The following is an 18,272-nucleotide window of genomic DNA, read 5'->3' on the forward strand; positions in this document are numbered from 1 at the left end:
CCCGAAGTTGGGAACTCAGGGGGTGCTTTTCTGACTCAGGCTCTCTGCTGGTATCCCCTGTCACTGCCTTGGCAGCTAACCCCAGGACCCACTGGCTGCACTGGATGTCCTAGAATTCTGGGAACATGAGCGCAGCTGCAGGAGAGTATAGAAAAGAAACTTCAGTTTGAAGCCAAATATCCACATAAAGTCAAGTTCTGGTTCTGTTATAAAAGCTGTGTTGCCTCTCATGAATCTCTCTTGGAGACTCAAGTTCCTCCTATATGAAGTAGGGATAATTTTAATATCCTTTGGGTTACTGTGGAAATGAAAACAAAGTAATGAGCAATGCATATTAGGGCATGCTTAGATAGTGCATGCATGCCCAGTCGTGTCCAACTCTTTGCGATCCTATGGGCTGTAGCCTGTCAGGCTCCTCTGTCCATGGAGTTTTCCAGGCAAGGATATTGGAGTAGGTTGCCATTTTCTCCTCCAGGGGACCTTCTTGACCTAGGGACTGAACCCTCATCTCAGGTCTCCTGCATTGGCAGGTGGATTCTTTACCACTGAGCCACCTGGGAAGGCCATGCTTAGATATGCACGTGCTGTTTCCAGAGACAGGAAATTCGGAGTTTCTCTAACTTCTCCTTGAGCCTCCTCCACTAAAGTAACTCTCTGTTGACAGGATGTTAGTGACCAGAATAGCATGGATTATCCCCAGCTCTACAAACCTGGGCAGCTGAATCTACTTTTTAACAAGAGTGAATTTTTCATCTGTATGGCACATGGTGTCTATACCTCATTAGCCCTTTTCTTCATCCCTTACGGGGCCTTTCACAACATGGCTGGAGAAGATGGACGGCACACTGCAGACTACCAGTCTTTTGCAGTGACCACGGCCACGTCTCTGGTCATTGTGGTCAGCGTGCAGGTAACCCTACTGGTGAAAATATCTTAACTGGGTGGCTTTACATCTTGCAAAATTCTGCTTCATTTGTTGACAGTAGTCTTAGTAGGGTCCTCAACCATTTTGGCACCAGGGACTGGTTTCATGGAAGACGATTTTTCCATGGGCCAGGGTGGTGGGGGGATGGTTTCAGAAATGCATTATATTTATTGTGCATTTATTTCTAGCATTATTACAACAGCCACAGATCATCAGACATTAGATCCTGCAGGCTGGGGACCCCTGTAATACTGGGGTTTTCTTTTTAACTACACATTCTGAGACGAAACAGGAAGTTTTAACATAAATCCCCAGATGTAGGAGATTAGCATTTTGTGTCTATAACCTCTGTATTAGTAGAAACCTTAAAATGAACTGGGCACTTCTTGGGACTGAACACTGTATGTAAAGAGAACTGATATACTAATTCTTCCTTGTGTTTCCTTCTTGGGAGAAAAGTTTCTAATGATAATAGAAACTTTCCCATGATTTCTATAAAAGTAACTTCTAGGTTTTTTAAATTTATTTCACTCAGAGGATAATTACTTTACAATATAGTGATGGTTTTTGCCATATATCAACATGAATCAGTCATAGGTATACATATGTCTCCCCCATCATGAACTGCATCCCACCTCCCTCCCAACCCTACCCCTTTAGGTTGTCCCAGAGCACCGGCTTTGCGTGCCCTGCTTCATGCATCTAGTTTTATAGTGAGATATAATGTTTATTTGGTAGTACATTTCTGTATCCAAGAGGTTGAATGTTAGGTGTGTGGCACATTTGAATCTCAAGTTCATAAAAGCTTTTCTGGTAGGAATAATTTTTTTAAATTTATTTTATTGAATTACAATATTTTACTAATTTCTACTATATAGCAAAGTGATTCAGTTTTTTATATATTCTTTTTCATATTCTTTTCCATTATGGTTTATCACAGGATACTGAATATATTACACCTCCTCCAGTAGGACCTTATTGTTTATCTATTCTGTATATTGTAGTTTGCATCTGATAATCCCAAATCCTAATCTATCCCTCTCCTAAACCCCCTCTGCCTTGGCAACCACAGGTCTGATCTCTATGTCTGTGAGTCTCTTTTGTTTTCCACATGTAAGTGATATTGTATGATATTTGCTTTTCTCTGGCTTGCTTCACTTAGTATGATCTCTAGGTCCATCCATGTTGCTGCAGATGGCATTATTTCATTCTGTTCATGGCTGAGCAGTCTTCCAGTGTGCTGTCTGCGTGTGTGTGTGCATGCCACATCTTTATTCATTTATCTGTCAGTGAACACTCAGGTTGCTTCCATGTCTTGATTATTGGAAACGGTGCTGCTATGAACATTGAGGAACCTGTATCTTTTTGAATTATACTTTTGTCCAGATACATGCTCAGGAGTGGGAGTGCTGAATCACATGGCAACTTTACTTTTAGTTTTCTGAGGAACCTCCATATTGTTTTACATAATGGCTGCACCAATTTACATTCCCATCTGGTAGGAATGATTTTTGATGATCCATTGATCATCACTGGACATCTTGAGTTTGTTTTTATTTCTTTTTTAATGAAAATGGTGGACAATACTATTAGATATTGAGTTAGAGTTCACAAAAGCTTTCTAATCCATTAAAATCTGTACCTCTGGGTGGATACAACAAGCAGTGTGACCTCTGTTCTTTGCCTTTATGTGCATTTTAAGGGGGAAAGTATCAATCAAGGGCTTAATTTTCACAGAGTTTGAATTGTCTTCGGTCGAAGGAAATGGCAACCCACTCCAGTGTTCTTGCCTGGAGAATCCCAGGGACGGGGGAGCCTGGTGGGCCGCCATCTATGGGGTCGCACAGAGTCGGACACGACTGGAACGACGCAGCAACAGCAGCAAGTTCTTTTTCTATCCTATAAATAATCTCTTTTACAAATCTTAGCTACTTATATCAACAAAAGATCTCGTTAAACCCCAGACTTTCTCTTCATGACTCAATATTTATTAGACTGAATGAGTCAAATGTAAGCATACTGCTTTTAAATGACATCTCTGCCATTCCTTGGTCCATCTAAGTGAGTATCAGTAAGTTCAAACCAAAGCCATCTAACACTTGACATCTTGGGAGTTCACAGTTCAGAGTCACATAGCATCCAAAATCAGATCCAGATTTCTCCACTCAGAGGAGTTCTGTTTGTCTGTTTTACAACTACATAAAGCATATTGATGCTTTGTGAACCCTCCATGGCTAGGTCCCCTGTGTTCAATTCTATAGCAGAGGCGGAAACAATAGAGTAAATAGGAAGTATCTGACATAGCTAAGGCATCCATCATGAAATCATGGCTTCAATCAGAAACTGCTGTCTTTAGTACACAGAGTAAATTTCAGGAATTTTGTGAATAAGCTCATTTTGAGAGTGGCATTAACATGTTTTCCTCTCTAAGCATGAGTAATTTCTGCAGGAGTACATAGATGTTGTACGTTTGAATTCAAATCTTTATCTTCACAGTTAAATCATATATTGGATGAGCATAAGATTCTTGAATCAGTGTTTTAGGAGTTCTGTAAATGATTTTCCACTACATCTCTGTTTCAATGTAACAGCTTGCTAATAGGTTGATTCTCTTTCCTTTGTAAATAGTATCTTTTCTGTCTAGAAGCTATGTTTTTTATCCTTGGACTTCACAAATGTTACCAGAATGTAACTTCATTCATTGATTTGCCTATAATTTAGAGTACCCTCTCAATCTGAAAATCTTTGCTGCTATCACAGAGCAGGGTTCGTCATTTCTTTTATTGCTACTTTTTCTCTTTCTAGGATGCCATTATTTGAATGTTGGGCCCATGGATTGGACATCTACGGATTTACCATCCATGTGTCATATCGTTTTTGCACATGGCTTCCATTTCTTAGAGTTTTTGCCCTTTTATGAGATGTTTCCATTTGTTTTTACAGAATATTCAGTTCTAATCAGTAACTCTTATTTGGTTTCTCTATTGAATTTTTAAATTCAGAAATAACACTTTTTTCTTCCAGAATTTTTTTCTATTATTTAATTGCTTCTCCTTAAGAGTTCTCATTACTTTTTAAAATTAATAGTGCTTGTCTGTGTTTTTCAGTGTAGGGACTACCTCCCCCCCTCTCCCCCCCTCCCACCAAGTCGAGTCCTCTTAAATTGGTTGTGATTTTTCTTTGCCTACTCATAGGTCAAACTGTTGGTGTCTTTTAATGGTGATGAACTGACAGATGGCGAAAGTTAGAGCTAGAGATTTGGGTCAGCTGTCTTGAGGAATGAGCCAGGGAGACCAGCAAATCTTTCTTTGCTGAGGTATGGAAGGCAAGGCTCTCTGTTCTCAAGCCTCTTGAGGAATGAAAAGGCTGTCCCTTTGGCACCCCTGCAGTTTCATCAAGGCTGCTAACATTCTTTTTATGGGGCATCACTTTAAAGGACAGTAACTTCGTGTGGGAAGGGGAAGTATGCCTCTATATGCATAAGAGCCTATTTACTGTGTAGGTGGAGCCCCGTTGGGCAGGCAGGAAATCTGTGGTCTTTCTGAGACTCTGCTAGAAATCTAAACTTTCATTTGGACCATTTGGAGGAACCTCTGAGATGCAAATAAAGATGCTAGAACCTACTTTAAAAAATTATTTAGAAAAACTGGAATAAAACTGCTTTACAATGTTGTATTACTTTCTGCTGTACAATAATGTGAATCAGCTCTGTGTATACATATTCCCTCCCTCGTGAGCCTCCCTCTCACCCCGCAAGGTCATCACAGAGTACCGAGCTGACTGAGCTCCCTGTGCTATACTGCAGGTCCCCACTAGCTACCTGTTTTATCCATGGTGTCGTGTTAATACATAGCAATGTTACTCTGCATTCACCCCACCCTCTCCTCCCCCTGCATCCACGTGTCCATTCTGTCTGCATCTCTGTCCCTGTTCTGCAAGTAGGTTCATCAGTACCATTTTTCTAGATTCCACGTATATAAGTTAATATATGGTCTTTGTTTTTCTGACTCACTTCACTCTGTATGGCAGACTCTAGGTACATCCACATCACTGCAAATGAACCTACGTTTTTTGCCTCTGAGGACTGAAGTGTTCATATTCACTAGTGGCTTCCTTAGTTTCCCCATATCAGATCACTCTTTTTCAGCTGTGCTGCCCTAACAAGTTATTGGATGGGAGAAGGGCTTGTGAACATGCTCCCAGATCACCATGGAGCCCAACTTCTGATGCCAAAAGTGGATTAAGGATTTTAGTTATTATTTGAATAATTTAACAGAAATGGTAATCAAAATGAATTAGAATATTGATATAAAACAGACTATACCTGTGTCAAAATGGTCAAATGAAAATCTATGTACAGATCTTAAAATGTTGCACTTTCTCACTATGAAAAAGTTCTCCATCAGACAAATTTAGAGAGCAATTTGGAAAGTAGCATTGAAATTAGAAGCCACTCTGCTTTATTTCTTATTTAAAAGTTTAACATTTTATTTCCTGATTTTCACTCAATATTGTTAGATATAATGGCTGGCAGATACAAGTCCTAAGGTCAGTTGTCTACCAGAAATGTCACATCAGTCCCCTGTGTTGTGCAGAAAGTGGTAGAGCCTGTGGTTGGCTGGTAACTAGACAGGTACAATTGTCTTTTCACAAAAGTGTCCTGAGGAGACATTACTCAGTAAAATGATGCTCTTTTCATCCTTAACAGTCTCCCCTTTGCATTTGACTTTTTTTACAGATAGCCTTGGATACCAGCTATTGGACTGTCATTAACCACGTTTTCATCTGGGGCAGCATAGCCACTTACTTCTCCATTTTATTTACAATGCACAGTAATGACATCTTTGGCATCTTCCCAAACCAGTTTCCATTTGTTGGTAAGTGAGTCATATTATTTGCTGGGGCCTCATGATAAGATGTCATTTGTCTTTGTAATGTATCTTCATTTTGGTGGGACTAGGAATGACCAGTAATTCTGTCTCTAGGGATTGACTGAACCAGACAGCTGGAGGCTTACAGTTTCCTAACAGTGCAGATGCAATAGACTGTCCCTTTTCAAATAAGAGGCATAGCACATACATATCAGAGCTGCCCGAAAACCGTGTAGTTCAGGTATATGATAGAGGGAAGAGAAAGAAATGCCAGGCTCTCCCTTTTATGCCACACTATAACCAGCATTTATGCCAAGTTCACCTGTGGAACTTATTTTCATTTAGAAAAGAAGTGTATAATTTGTGTGTGTAAGTGGGCTTCCCTGGTGGTTCAGAGGGCAAAGCATCTGCCTGTGATGCAGGAGACCCAGGTTCGATCCCTGGGTGGGGAAGATCCCCTGGAGAAGGAAATGGCAACCCACTCCAGTACTCTTGCCCAGAAACTCTCATGGACAGAGAAGCGTGGTGGGCTATAGTCCATGGGGTCGCATGTCTGACTCTTTGCAACCCTATGGACTTTAGCCCACTGGGCTCCTCTGTCTATGGGATTCTCTGGGGAAGAACACTGAAATGGGTTGCCATGGCCTCCTCCAGGGGACATTCCTGACCCAGGGATCAAACCCGCATTTCTTATGTCTCCTTCATTGGCAGGTGGGTAGTGGCTCAGATGCTAAAGAATCTGCCTGTAGTGCAGAAGACCTAGTCAGTCCCTGGGTTGGGAAGATCCCCTGGAGAAGGGAATGGCTACCCACTCCAGTATTCTTGCCTAGAGAATTCCATGGACAGAGGAGCCTGGTGGGTTACAGAGCTGGACAGACTGAGCAAGTAACACTTTCTTCACTACTAGTGCCACTTGGGAAGCCCAATGTATAATTTAGTCTTTTAAAAATTGCTGGACAGTAGGCTGTAAGTGGCACAAAGTATAGGCTCTGTTGCCAGACAGCCAGTGTTCTCTGCCACTTATAAGATGTGTGACCTTAGGCAAGTTTCTTTTCCTTTTTATACCTTAATGTCTTCAATTCTAAACTTGGGGATATTAATAGTTCCTACTTTTATAGGGAATTTGTGAGGGTTAAGTGAGATAATGCATATAAAATGCTTAGCATGCAGCTTGGTACATAGTACTTTATCAATAAATGTTAACCAGGATAATGATGATTAAAGCAAATGTGACTTGATTACTAGTTGGGGACATTGCAAGTGATTTGAACAGCAGGTGGGTAGCAAAAAACCTCCTAAAATCCCTTGATTCCCTGATATTTTGAGTCCACCAAGAGTATACGTCTGGTCTACCTTTGGAGTATACTGTCATTGCCCCCCATATTTCAAAATGATTCCCAGCAAAGGCTACTGAACTTTTACACAGTGGGGCTATTAATAGACTTTTTAAAGAAGTTTTAAAATCTCTAGCGTGTATGAAATAAGCTGGTAACAGAGATGTTTCTGAGTTCATCCTGGAAATGTGGAAAAGAGATGCACAGTGACAACCTTCTTGAGTTTGATTAGGTAAGGCTGAGATCTGCATCCATTAGTTGGGAAACTGAGTCTAGAAAAACAATTATTAGAAGACTGATTCATAGAGAAAGCAAAATAAGAGCAACTATCAGGTTATACATTTGAGATTAATTCCATTACATTAATTCCATTGAGATTGTAATTCCATTTAAATGCATATATACATTTAAGAGTATTATATTCAATTTTTTGTTTGCTTTGTATACCTGGAAATATTTAAATTGCACCACTTTTACTTAATATAAACTGTTAATCCTTTGTCCACCAAAAGGTTCCAACCATGTAGAAACATGGTTGTGAATAAGCATATTGGGGAATGGGGAGAGACATTTAAGTTTTTCCTTTTCTTTTCTCTTTGGTGCCAAATCTGAAAGTTCAGTGTGTTGACCAGAAGACTTCCAGTCGTAAGAGAGCATTCACACATGCATAATGAGACTGGAATGCTTCAATTGGAGAAAGTAGTCTGTGTGGTGACCACTCTCTCCAGCTAAGCACATGCCATTCCAGGAATTAATTACTGAGTTCCAATGAGACTTTTCAAAAGTTAGATCAACACTGGGGTTTAAGAAATTTTTTTTTTCTTAGTAACCAGCAGCAAACAGGAGTGTGGTTTTAAAGTGATGGTTTTTTTTTTCTAGCCATGGCTGCAGGTACTGAGCTTCAAGATGCTCAGAGACATTTAATTTATGGAGTTGTTCATTTCTGCCCAGGCAGTTGGAATCGAGCAGTCTTTGGTAGGCAGTGTCTATCCTACAAAGGAAATGCAGACATTCCAATAAGTAGCCAAGCCCTCACACCTAAAACCCATTCAAACAGTGGTAATGCTGTAGGATTGGGAGGAATAATTGGAGGTATCATGTCCCTAGAAAACCAACAAAAGGAACAAAAGCTCATTTTGGAAATATAAGTACAGTTGACATCTTCTGTATAATTTGTCTGTCTGCCTCACTGACCGCTATTGCTTTGTTTAGACAAACAGCCCAGGATACGAGGTGTGAGTATAAAATAAGAACACTGGCTCCAGGCTTGGGAAGGACTTTCACTATTCTCTAGAGCTAGTATATTGAATGACTGCACCAGTGGTTTCCCAGTGTGGAGAATGCTGTTTTCACAAACCCAGGAGCATCTCTGCTCACCTTGGGACCTTGAGGCCTTCCTATCCGTGGGAACATGAGATCGATCAGCATGTCCGCTCGAGGCTGTTGCCTGGATTTAAAAGGTTGATCCTGTCATAGAAAGAGCTTACTTTTTATGACACAGCCAGTGGAAAGGACCGTCATGTGCGACTGTGCCTGCATCTAGAGCACCTGCTGCATCATTTGATATGATAGTTTTGTTTAAGGGTAAATGTGACTTTAGTGACTGCTTTGTGGTTGAGGCATCCTGAAACTGGATGAGAGAATGCTGTTCTGTGGTGAAGGTGGACTGAACCTGGATCAGACAGTGCCTGTCTCTGGCTATCAGTCTCCTCGTGATCAAGCCATGAAGCAGTTCCCAAGGGTGATCTCACCATTGTTCTTATCACCACTGAACATACTATATGCTGGGGGAAAATACCCAGTGTTCTCTCTAGGAAATCCAAACAATCAATTCAGTAATTCAGTCCGATTTATAACCACAGTGTTTATTTGTCTTTAATAATAGGAAATGCACGGCATTCCTTGACCCAGAAGTGCATCTGGCTTGTTATTCTCTTAACAACAGTGGCTTCAGTTATGCCTGTGGTGGCATTCAGATTTTTGAAGGTGGATTTATTCCCAACTCTGAGTGATCAGGTATGTTGCAGCGCTGATGGATACTTGAGGGGTTGATTCTTTGCTCTTGGAATCATGTCCTCTGCCTGACAAGAAGCCCAGGGAAGAGCTAATGAAGTTCTCATCAGCAAACACCGACATGTAGGTGCACAGTATCACGTTGCTGTGGCTGGAACTGCCCACATCTGAATGTACTAGTGCTGGGGGTGTCTACACTACGTGTGGGTGAGGAGTCATAAATGACAAGTTAAGCTGTGTATTCTTTTATATTGGCACATAGTTGATTACAGGGTAGTTTCAGGTATACAGCAAGGTGATTCAGTCATATTCATGCATCTGTTCTTTTTCAAATTCATTTCCCATTTAGGTTATTTCAGAATATTGAGAAGCATTCCCTGTGCTACACAAGTCCTTGTTGGTTATCTATTTTAAATATAGCAGTGTATACATGTCCATTCCAAACTCCCAGTCTATCCTTCCCTTCCATTCTTCCACCCAACCCCTAACTTAACCTAAACCCCAACCATAGACTTCCCTTTTTGAAGCACCTACAGCATCCACAATAAAGCAAACTGCACACTTAATGATCCAATACAATAAACAATTCAAACATTGATATAGATTCATGCACCAAATAACAGGAATAGGAAGTCACCATCACATTTAAAACACTTTGTACCACTAACATATTCCTCTGCACCACAAATCCACATCATCACAGTTAAAACAATGAATAGATTATTCATTTTAAGAAAGCACTCTAACAGCAGTAACTTTGATAAGTATAAAGACATAGTTATAGCTGTGGTGCTAGTGGTAAAGAACCTGCCTGTCAGTGCCAGTGCAGGAGATGTAAGTGACTCGGGTGCAGTCCCTGGGTGGGCGAGATCCTCTGGAGGAGGAAATGGCAGCCCACTTCAGTATTTTTGCCTGGGAAAGTCCCATGGACCAAAGAGCCTGGCAGGCTGCAATCATGGGGTTGCAAAGAGTTGGACATGACTGAAACAATTTAGCATGCACACAAATTTAAAGCATAACTTCGGCTAGTTATCAAATATACAAATTTACAATACAAAATATTAGTGCACAAACTCTTTTTAGTTTTATAAACTACCAATGAATAACCTCAAAAGGAATTTGAGCGTTCCATTTTTAACAATAGCTTTAAGTTCATTCTCTAAGTCTGTGAGTCTGTTTGTAAATGAGTTCATTTGCATCATTTTTTAAGATCTTCATATAGTGATATCATATTTGTCTTTCTCTAACTTCACTTAGTATGATAATCTCTAGATTCCATCCATGTTGCTGCAAATGGCATTATTTAATTCTTTTTAATGACTAATATTTCATTGTATAAATATACCATATCTTCTCTATCCATTCATCTGTTGATGGATATTTAGGTTGCTTCCATGTCTTAGCTACTATAAATAGCAGTACAATGAACACTGGGATGCATGAACATTTCAAATATGGTTTTCTCTAGATATAGGCCCAGGAGTGGAATTGCAAGATCATATAGTAGCTCTATTTTTAGTTTCTTAAGGAATATCCATACATTCTCCATAGTGGCTGTACCAATTTAGATTCCAACAACCGCATAGAAGTAGAACTCTCACTGCTTGTGAATGACATGATACCATACACAGAAAATCCTAAAGATGCTACCAGAGAAGTAGTAAAGCTCATCACTGAATTTGGCAAAGTTGCAAGATACAAAATTCATACACAGATATCTGTGTATGAATAACAACACTAACAAAAGATAAAGAGAAATTAAAGAAACAATCCATTTACTATTATATCAAAAAGAACAAAGTACCTAGGAATCAGCCTACCTAATAAGGCAAAAGAACTGTACTCTGAAAACTATAAGATGCTGATGAAAGAAACCAAAGATGACAAGTTCAGATGGAAATAGAGACCATGTTCTTGGATTGAAAGAATCAATATTATAAAAATGACTACTACTCAAGGCAGTTACAGATGCAATACAATCTTTATCAAATTGCCAATGGTATTTTTCACAGAACTAGAACAACAACAAAAAATCTTAAAATGTTTATGAAGACACAACCAACCTTGAATAGCCAAAGCAGTCTTCAGAAAGAAAAATGGAGTTAGAGGAATCAAGCTCCCTGACTTCAGACTACATTATAAAGTACAATGTAGTGCTTTATAATGGGTACAAAAACAAAAATAGAGCTCAACTGAACAGGATAGAAAGCCTACAAGTAAACTTACATATCTACAGTCAAATCTGTAGCAAAGGACGCAAGAATGTACAATGGAAGAAAGACAATCTCTTCAATAAATGGTGCTGGGAAAACTGGACAGCTACATGTAAAAATAAAAAAGAACATTCTTTAACACCATACACAAAAATAAAATGGATTAAAGATCCAAATGTAAGACCAGATATCATACAATTCTTAGAGGAAAACATAGGCAGAATGTTTTGCCTTTGACATAAGTTGCAGCAATATCTTTTTTTGGTTTGTCTCCTAGAGTAATGGGAATAAAACAAAAATAAACAAACGGGATCTAATTTTGGCACAGCAAAGGAAACCATAAACAAAATGAAGAGACAACCCACAGAATGGGAGAAAAGAATTGCAAATGATGCTACTGATAAGACTGGTCTCCAAAATTTACAAATAGCTCATGGGACTCAATATAAAAAAAAAAAAACCCACCCAAAAACTGGGCAGAAGACCTAAATAAACATTTCTCCAAAGAAGGCATACAGATGGCCAAAAGGCACATGAAAATATGCTCAACATCACTCAGTATTAGGAAAATGCAAATCAAAACTACAACAAAGTATCATTTCACTCCAGTCAGTGGGACCATTGTCAAAAAGTCTACAAACAATAAATGCTGGATGCACTATTAGTAGGAATGTAAATTGATGCAGCCACTATGGAGAAGAGCATGGCAGTTCCTTAAGAAACTAAACATAGAGCAACCATGTAACCCCTGGCAGCATTTTGGACATTTGCTCCCAAGGCAAAGGGAAGATTGATGGAAATTTACTGACATGGGAAAGTAAAGAGTAGTAAAAGAGAGACAAATACGGTATGAGGTGAAGGGGCTCTAAACATCTGCAGAAATGTATTAATAGTAACAGATTATTAAACACAAGAGGGAGGTGATGTTCATAATAGCTGGGTTGAAAAGTACAGGTAGAAGACAAAACAGAAAGAATAGATTCTAGAGATACCTAAGCCAAGGGATTAACAGAACATATTTCAGTATTTCATGGAAAGAGGAGTATAAGCAACACAATGTCATTAGATCTGGACCCAGAGAGGAAGAGAAAAGGAGAAAGAGGAGACACACATTTGTAGCCACGTCATGAGAAGGGGGAAATACTGGTGAGATGAGTGACCAGGCTTATGATGTTGAGAAGAACTGAGGTAGAAATTCCCTTATCATGAAATCCTTCCCGGTCTGGGGCCAAAGTGCCAAGAGATTCCTTCTGAAATGACTCACTCATTCCCCTCTAATGTTTGCCCTTTCCCTTTGGCCCTGTGAGCTCATTCTGATGTAAATCCAGACAATGATGGATGAGCTGAAGGAAGATGATGCTCATTCCTTCCTGTGTTTATGCACACCATGATTTTCTGCTTGATGGCTTTCTCTTGACATGAAAGTCAGAATCTAAGCCATCAGTCAACTCATCTAGAGAACACGGTGCTAAGCATCAAACCTTGGATCTTTTCTCTCCTCAGCATTACAGGGAAATGAGATGCTACAGACCCACTCAAACAATGTTGAGCTCTTCAAAAGGTCACCAGAAAACCCACAAGAAATCAAAACCATGACAAATCTCATGGTACTCGGACCTGTCACAAGAGTTTGAAATTTATGACTCTCATTTTCTAAATTTTCTTAGTCCATCACCACTGACTTTTTGGAGCCAGAGAACCTCTAAAAGAGAAAGTAAAGGCTTACTTGGGGGAAATGGGACTGTAAATTGTTATACTGAGTTTGGGTGGTGCAAGTTAGAAAATCATTATGTGCAAAATATGTTCCTGTTCCTTTAAGATGGATGTATGAGATGGAGACAATTCTGAAATTTGTCTTAACACTTTTTGTTTGCTTAATAGTCTCTTGGTAGAAATAAAAACTGACCAATATCCAGTTTTCCTGGCTTTTAGGTGAAAAACTTGCTTTTGCAGTGAAGTTGAGCACTTGGTTATTACTGATGTTGTTTTTACGGAAAAGGGCTTTTACCTCAGGAAGTGGCCCACTATGTGGAGTCTGTCATTTGGATGCTCCATCTCACCCTGGGTCTCCTTTGTCTCCAGATCCGCCAGTGGCAGAAGGCTCAAAAGAAGGCAAGGCCCCTGCGTACCCGAAAGCCTCAGACTCGGAGATCAAGCTCGCGAAGATCTGGATATGCTTTTGCTCACCAAGAGGGCTACGGCGAACTTATCACATCTGGAAAAAACATGCGAGCTAAAAATCCACCCCCAATGTCAGGGTTGGAAAAGACACTGTATAATAGCACTAGCTGGATTGAAAATTTATGTAAGAAAACCACAGACACAGTGAGCAGCTTTAGCCAGGATAAAACAGTGAAACTGTGAGTCAAGATGAATTTGAACCACACAGTTATCTTTTCACTTCGGCTGGAGCTGAAATCAGCTGGCTCTAGGGTTTGGGGTCGGGGCTAGGCTGGAGTAGATGGCCTCACTTATCCTAAACCTGTGGCAAACAGCAGCCGGTGCCCATCGATCGGATAGAAGTGCACTCTACTGACAACCAGGTCAGAGGGCACTGCCTAATCGATGAGTTGGTGGACAAAACTCTCAAAATACTAGCAAAGATTTTTATCAACCTAGATACCAATCAATCTGTACTTTAGAATCTCATTTATGGAGAAACACTTGTAAATCTACATACACAGAGAATGGATCTTCAGCTGGATAAAAGGGTACATTCACAAGGTATATATCTCAGCTGTGAAAAGCATCCTTGTGACACATTAACACTTCTATATAAGGTCAGCTATTTCCAAGACACATGTTTAAGATTTTAGACGTACACATTGTACACGAAGGTGCTTTCAGACTTACAGCAGCTTGTTACTCTCCAGTCTTGATCTCTACCTGTGTGTTCAGTCGGAACAACAGATACCCTTCATGCCTAAAGAGAAGAAAAACATGCTGGTATTCCACATTTTTCTACTAGTTTGGAGACAAAGTACACTGAGCATCTTTACAGTGGGTAGGCTGACAACTTGCTCAAATTTATTCAAGAAATTCTCAGGGACATGTTCATGAAATGTCAAAGAGAGACTCTAGATAGAAAGTATTCTAAGTACTTGTCAATGACTTTTTATAACAAACTCAGTAGTTATTTACTCTGTGTCATCCATAACTATTGATGGACTCGGCAAAGCACTGAAATTTCACTTTGATGATAGTATTTCATGTAATTAATGTATCTGCAAATACTTTTGATATTTCCAATTTTGAAAAGTTCAGATTTGAAACCAAACAAATAATCTCTTTAATTGCTATTTAAGTATGCAGGTTTAGGTTGTTCACCTGTCATACTTATAATTCTAACATATGTGTTGAGTTTCTGGAGATGTGCCAGTCCAAATTTCAGTCCACGTGTGAGTCACCAGTGCAGTATCTGTAAAAAGAATTCACGCATATTCATGTTCAAACTCCAGTTCTGTTACTTACCTTTGTAACCTCTGGCAGGTAATGTGCTGCCTCGGGGACTCAGTTTCTTCCTCTGTAAAATGAGGATATTCTACCTACCTCATGTGGTTGGTTGAGGATTGTCAAAGCACAAATTCTTAAATCATTAAAAACAATTCTCAGTGAATAGATGATTAGTTAAGTGCCATTTAACTAATCATCAGAATAACAGATTTTGAAAAGAGCAAATGTGAAGAACTGGAACTTAAGTAATCAGTGGGAAAGGCCTTGATGAAATGACACTGTAAGAGCCTTACTTTGGTTAGTATCCTAAAGGTAAATAACCTTGGAGATATTTTTATATAACTTTAACCATGAAGGTAAATTTCTCTATAAGAAAACAAAAATCATCATGTTTTATCAATTTTATACAAATCAGTTTCCAACTTTATAGAATATTTAGTCTGATCTTTATTGAATTATTAAAGTTATATTTCTGGAGAGAGTCAGATGGCCCTTGGGTGAGCTTGATGGATAACAGGCTAGCAAGATACTAATGGATCACACAATCCTTTTTTTTTTTTTGCTTTAATTTCCACGTCTGGGATAATGTTTCCTGAATGGGGTCAAATGAGATACATATAAAAAAGCCTAATGCAGTGCTTTAATCATAGTTAATGCTTATAGATTTACCGTTTTCTCCTACATGCCTGCGTAGATTTATCCAGATGTTAGTTTTTAGTGTCTAATTTGTCAGTAGTTTCACTGTGTTTGCTTGCTTTTTGTAACATTTTTGAAAGATTTGAAAACTTTCAGTAAATATTTTGGCACTGTTGGTGTTTGATGTGTTGTTTCTTTATTGGAAACTCATTTGGAAAGTTTTTGTTACATTGATCAACTAATTATTTTTTCTCTCTTAGGGAAAGTGTACTCATTCTTAGGATCAGAGTCAAGAACAAAATGAACCAGTTCAACCTATGTTTAAGGGATGGGAAAGATTAGGAGTGGTACACGTTTGCAAATTCAGTTCAAATTAAATAAGGCTGTTTATAAACAGATAATGTGGATAGCTGTGAGAGAAGCACATTTATCAGTTTGCTTTGGCCCTATGAGGTCCAAATAAACTCACACACCCATTCAAGGTCCTTCAAGTGCCAAGGATTATTTTGAACCTGAAGATAAAAAGGCCTGAAGGGTGTTGGTGATGCTTTGGGGAATAGTAAAACTTTAATTTTATATAAACTATCAGATTATTTGGAAAGAAAAGAAAATTAATTCTATATTCAGGACTAAAGTTGATAACTTGTGTTTTTAAAGTCTGTCCAAGTTTTGAGCTCTTATAGACAATTACAAATTGTGTTTTCCAAAGGAGAGCTCAAGATGGCAGAATGAGAGACTGACATTCGCCTCCTCCTCCAGAGACATCAGATACACATCTACATACAGAATAGTTCTCATGGAAAACCAGTTGGAAACTGACTGAAGAACTCCTATACAGCCAAAGCTGCAAGAAAAATCTCCACCTAACAAGGTAGGACAGAAAAAAAGCATAGCGTCAGGACCCCCAGCCCGAGAAGAATCTGAAAGGAAGAGAAGTCCTGCATTGGTGGATCCTCATCTAGGGCTGCAAGCAGTTTGAGCCACAGTCAGTTTCCCAGGCCTGGGGAACAGCATAGAGAAGACAGGCCCTGTTGGCTAATGGCAGAACTGCTGAGACAGATAGAAGAGCTGCAGAAGCTTGGACTCAGTACCAAGGAGTCTGTGTGTGCCAATCGTGGCAGAGAGAGCCTTGTACTGGTAGCTGCCACCTTGCCGCATTCCTCAATCCGAATGGGGCAAACACTCCAGTACTGCTCACTCCTCACCATAGCTTTGTATGAGACCTGGGCCAGCTGGCCCTGAGATTTGTATAGCTACACAGAGACAGGTCTGGGATGAGATCTGGTTAAGGCAGTAGTGGTCATTGTCAGCGTGTGCTTGGGCAGTGCTGCCAGAGTTTGCCACAGTGAGCCTCCCAGCCCAGTGTCCCAGCTCCACCCACTCCACACTGCAGCTGAGCATGGAGGCAGAGGCAGCCCATACCGCTGGCAGCAGCTCAGCCACCTCAGTTCCTGTAGCTACAAAGCCCCGACTCCAGCTCTAGAATGGTGAATGCCCCAGCCACTCCATCATGTTGTACTAGCTCTGGGACTAACATGATAGGGAAGGGATGTGACCTTGGGCTGCATCCCAGTGGAGTTGCAGAGGCCTTCACAGGCAGCACATCATTCCTCTGTGAGTGTGTGGCTTAACTTTAGCAATCACTTCCTTTGGGGCAGGGCATACACTCAGGGGGAATGGAGTCTGATTGGGCCCAACCAGCCCTGCTCCTACCCCATCAGCTGGGGAGCAGGCCCTGCCCCTGACAGGATGGTGACAGCCACAGAGCAGAGAGGAAATCCCACTTCATACCCAACACAGGCTTTATACCCTCCAATGCCAACCACACTCCCTATCAAGGGGAAAACAGCCAGCACACCCTGAAGGAAGATGTGGCTGGTGTCCATATTAAAACCAGCCCTTTCACCAAAGATATCACACACAGTCTACCCAGTGATGCTCCCATATAAAAATGCCCTTTAAGACCACAAAAGCTAAGTTTCTGTGTCTCTATGAATTTAGGAGAAAGTTAAATAAAATGAAATGCATAAACCACTCCCAATAAGAAGAGCAAGAGAAATTCCATGAAACAGAACTCACCAGTGTACCAGATCCTGATTTCAAAAAGGTAGATTCATCTGCTGCTGCTGCTAAGTCACTTCAGTCGTGTCCAACTCCTAGAGTAATGGAAATAAAAGCAAACATAGATAAATGGGACCTAATTAAACTTTAAAGCTTTTGCACATGAAAGGAAACCATTGACAAAAGAAAAAGATAACCTAGGGAGAAATATTTCTAAGAAAAAATATTTGCAAGTGATATGACTGATAAAGGCTTAATAGCCGACATATATAAGAAGCTCATACAATTCAACGTCAAAAACCATACAAGCCAATTAAACAATGGGTGGAAGAACTGAATAGACAACTTTCTGAAGAGGAAGTGCAGAGGGCCAACAAGCACATGAAAAAATGCTCAGCATTGCTAATCATTGCTGCTGCTGCTGCTAAGTCACATCAGTTGTGTCTGACTCTGTGCAACCCTATAGACGGCAGCCCACCAAGCTCCACCATCGCTGGGATTCTCCAGGCAAGAACACTAGAGTGGGTTGCCATTTCCTTCTCCAGTGCATGAAAGTGAAAAGTGAAAGTGAAGTCACTGAGTCGTGTCCAACTCTCAGCGACCCCAGGGACTGCAGCCTGCCAGGCTCTTCCGTCCATGGGAGTTTCCAGGAAAGTGTACTGGAGTGGGGTGCCATTGCCTTCTCTGCGCTAATCATTAAAGAAGTGCAAATCAAAACTACAAGAGATATCGTCTCACACCTGTCAGAATGACTATCATCAAAAAG

General features: G+C 40.2%; 1 protein-coding gene and 1 non-coding gene across 7 annotated transcripts in view; both read left to right on the forward strand.

The window, feature by feature from the left end:
- ATP8B4 (ATPase phospholipid transporting 8B4 (putative)) overlaps window positions 1-15,620 on the forward strand; it is a 293,676-nt gene extending 278,056 nt beyond the window's left edge. For 4 of the 6 annotated variants that reach the window (XM_069596531.1, XM_069596528.1, XM_069596530.1 and 1 more), the window contains 4 exons: window positions 665-910; window positions 5,664-5,802; window positions 9,016-9,146; window positions 13,439-15,620. In XM_069596531.1, coding sequence (XP_069452632.1) covers window positions 665-910; window positions 5,664-5,802; window positions 9,016-9,146; window positions 13,439-13,720 — 798 coding nt within the window. In that variant the 3' untranslated portion in view covers window positions 13,721-15,620. The remainder of the gene's footprint in view (window positions 1-664; window positions 911-5,663; window positions 5,803-9,015; window positions 9,147-13,438) is intronic. The other 2 variants (XM_069596532.1, XM_069596533.1) reach the window with 1 other exon arrangement.
- On the forward strand, window positions 6,177-6,248 carry TRNAH-GUG (transfer RNA histidin (anticodon GUG)). The gene has a single exon. It is a non-coding gene; the product is annotated as a tRNA-His (tRNA).
- Window positions 15,621-18,272: the final 2,652 nt, after the last annotated feature.

This window comes from Ovis canadensis, chromosome 7 (genome assembly GCF_042477335.2).
Source record: "Ovis canadensis isolate MfBH-ARS-UI-01 breed Bighorn chromosome 7, ARS-UI_OviCan_v2, whole genome shotgun sequence".
NCBI lineage: Eukaryota > Metazoa > Chordata > Mammalia > Artiodactyla > Bovidae > Ovis > Ovis canadensis.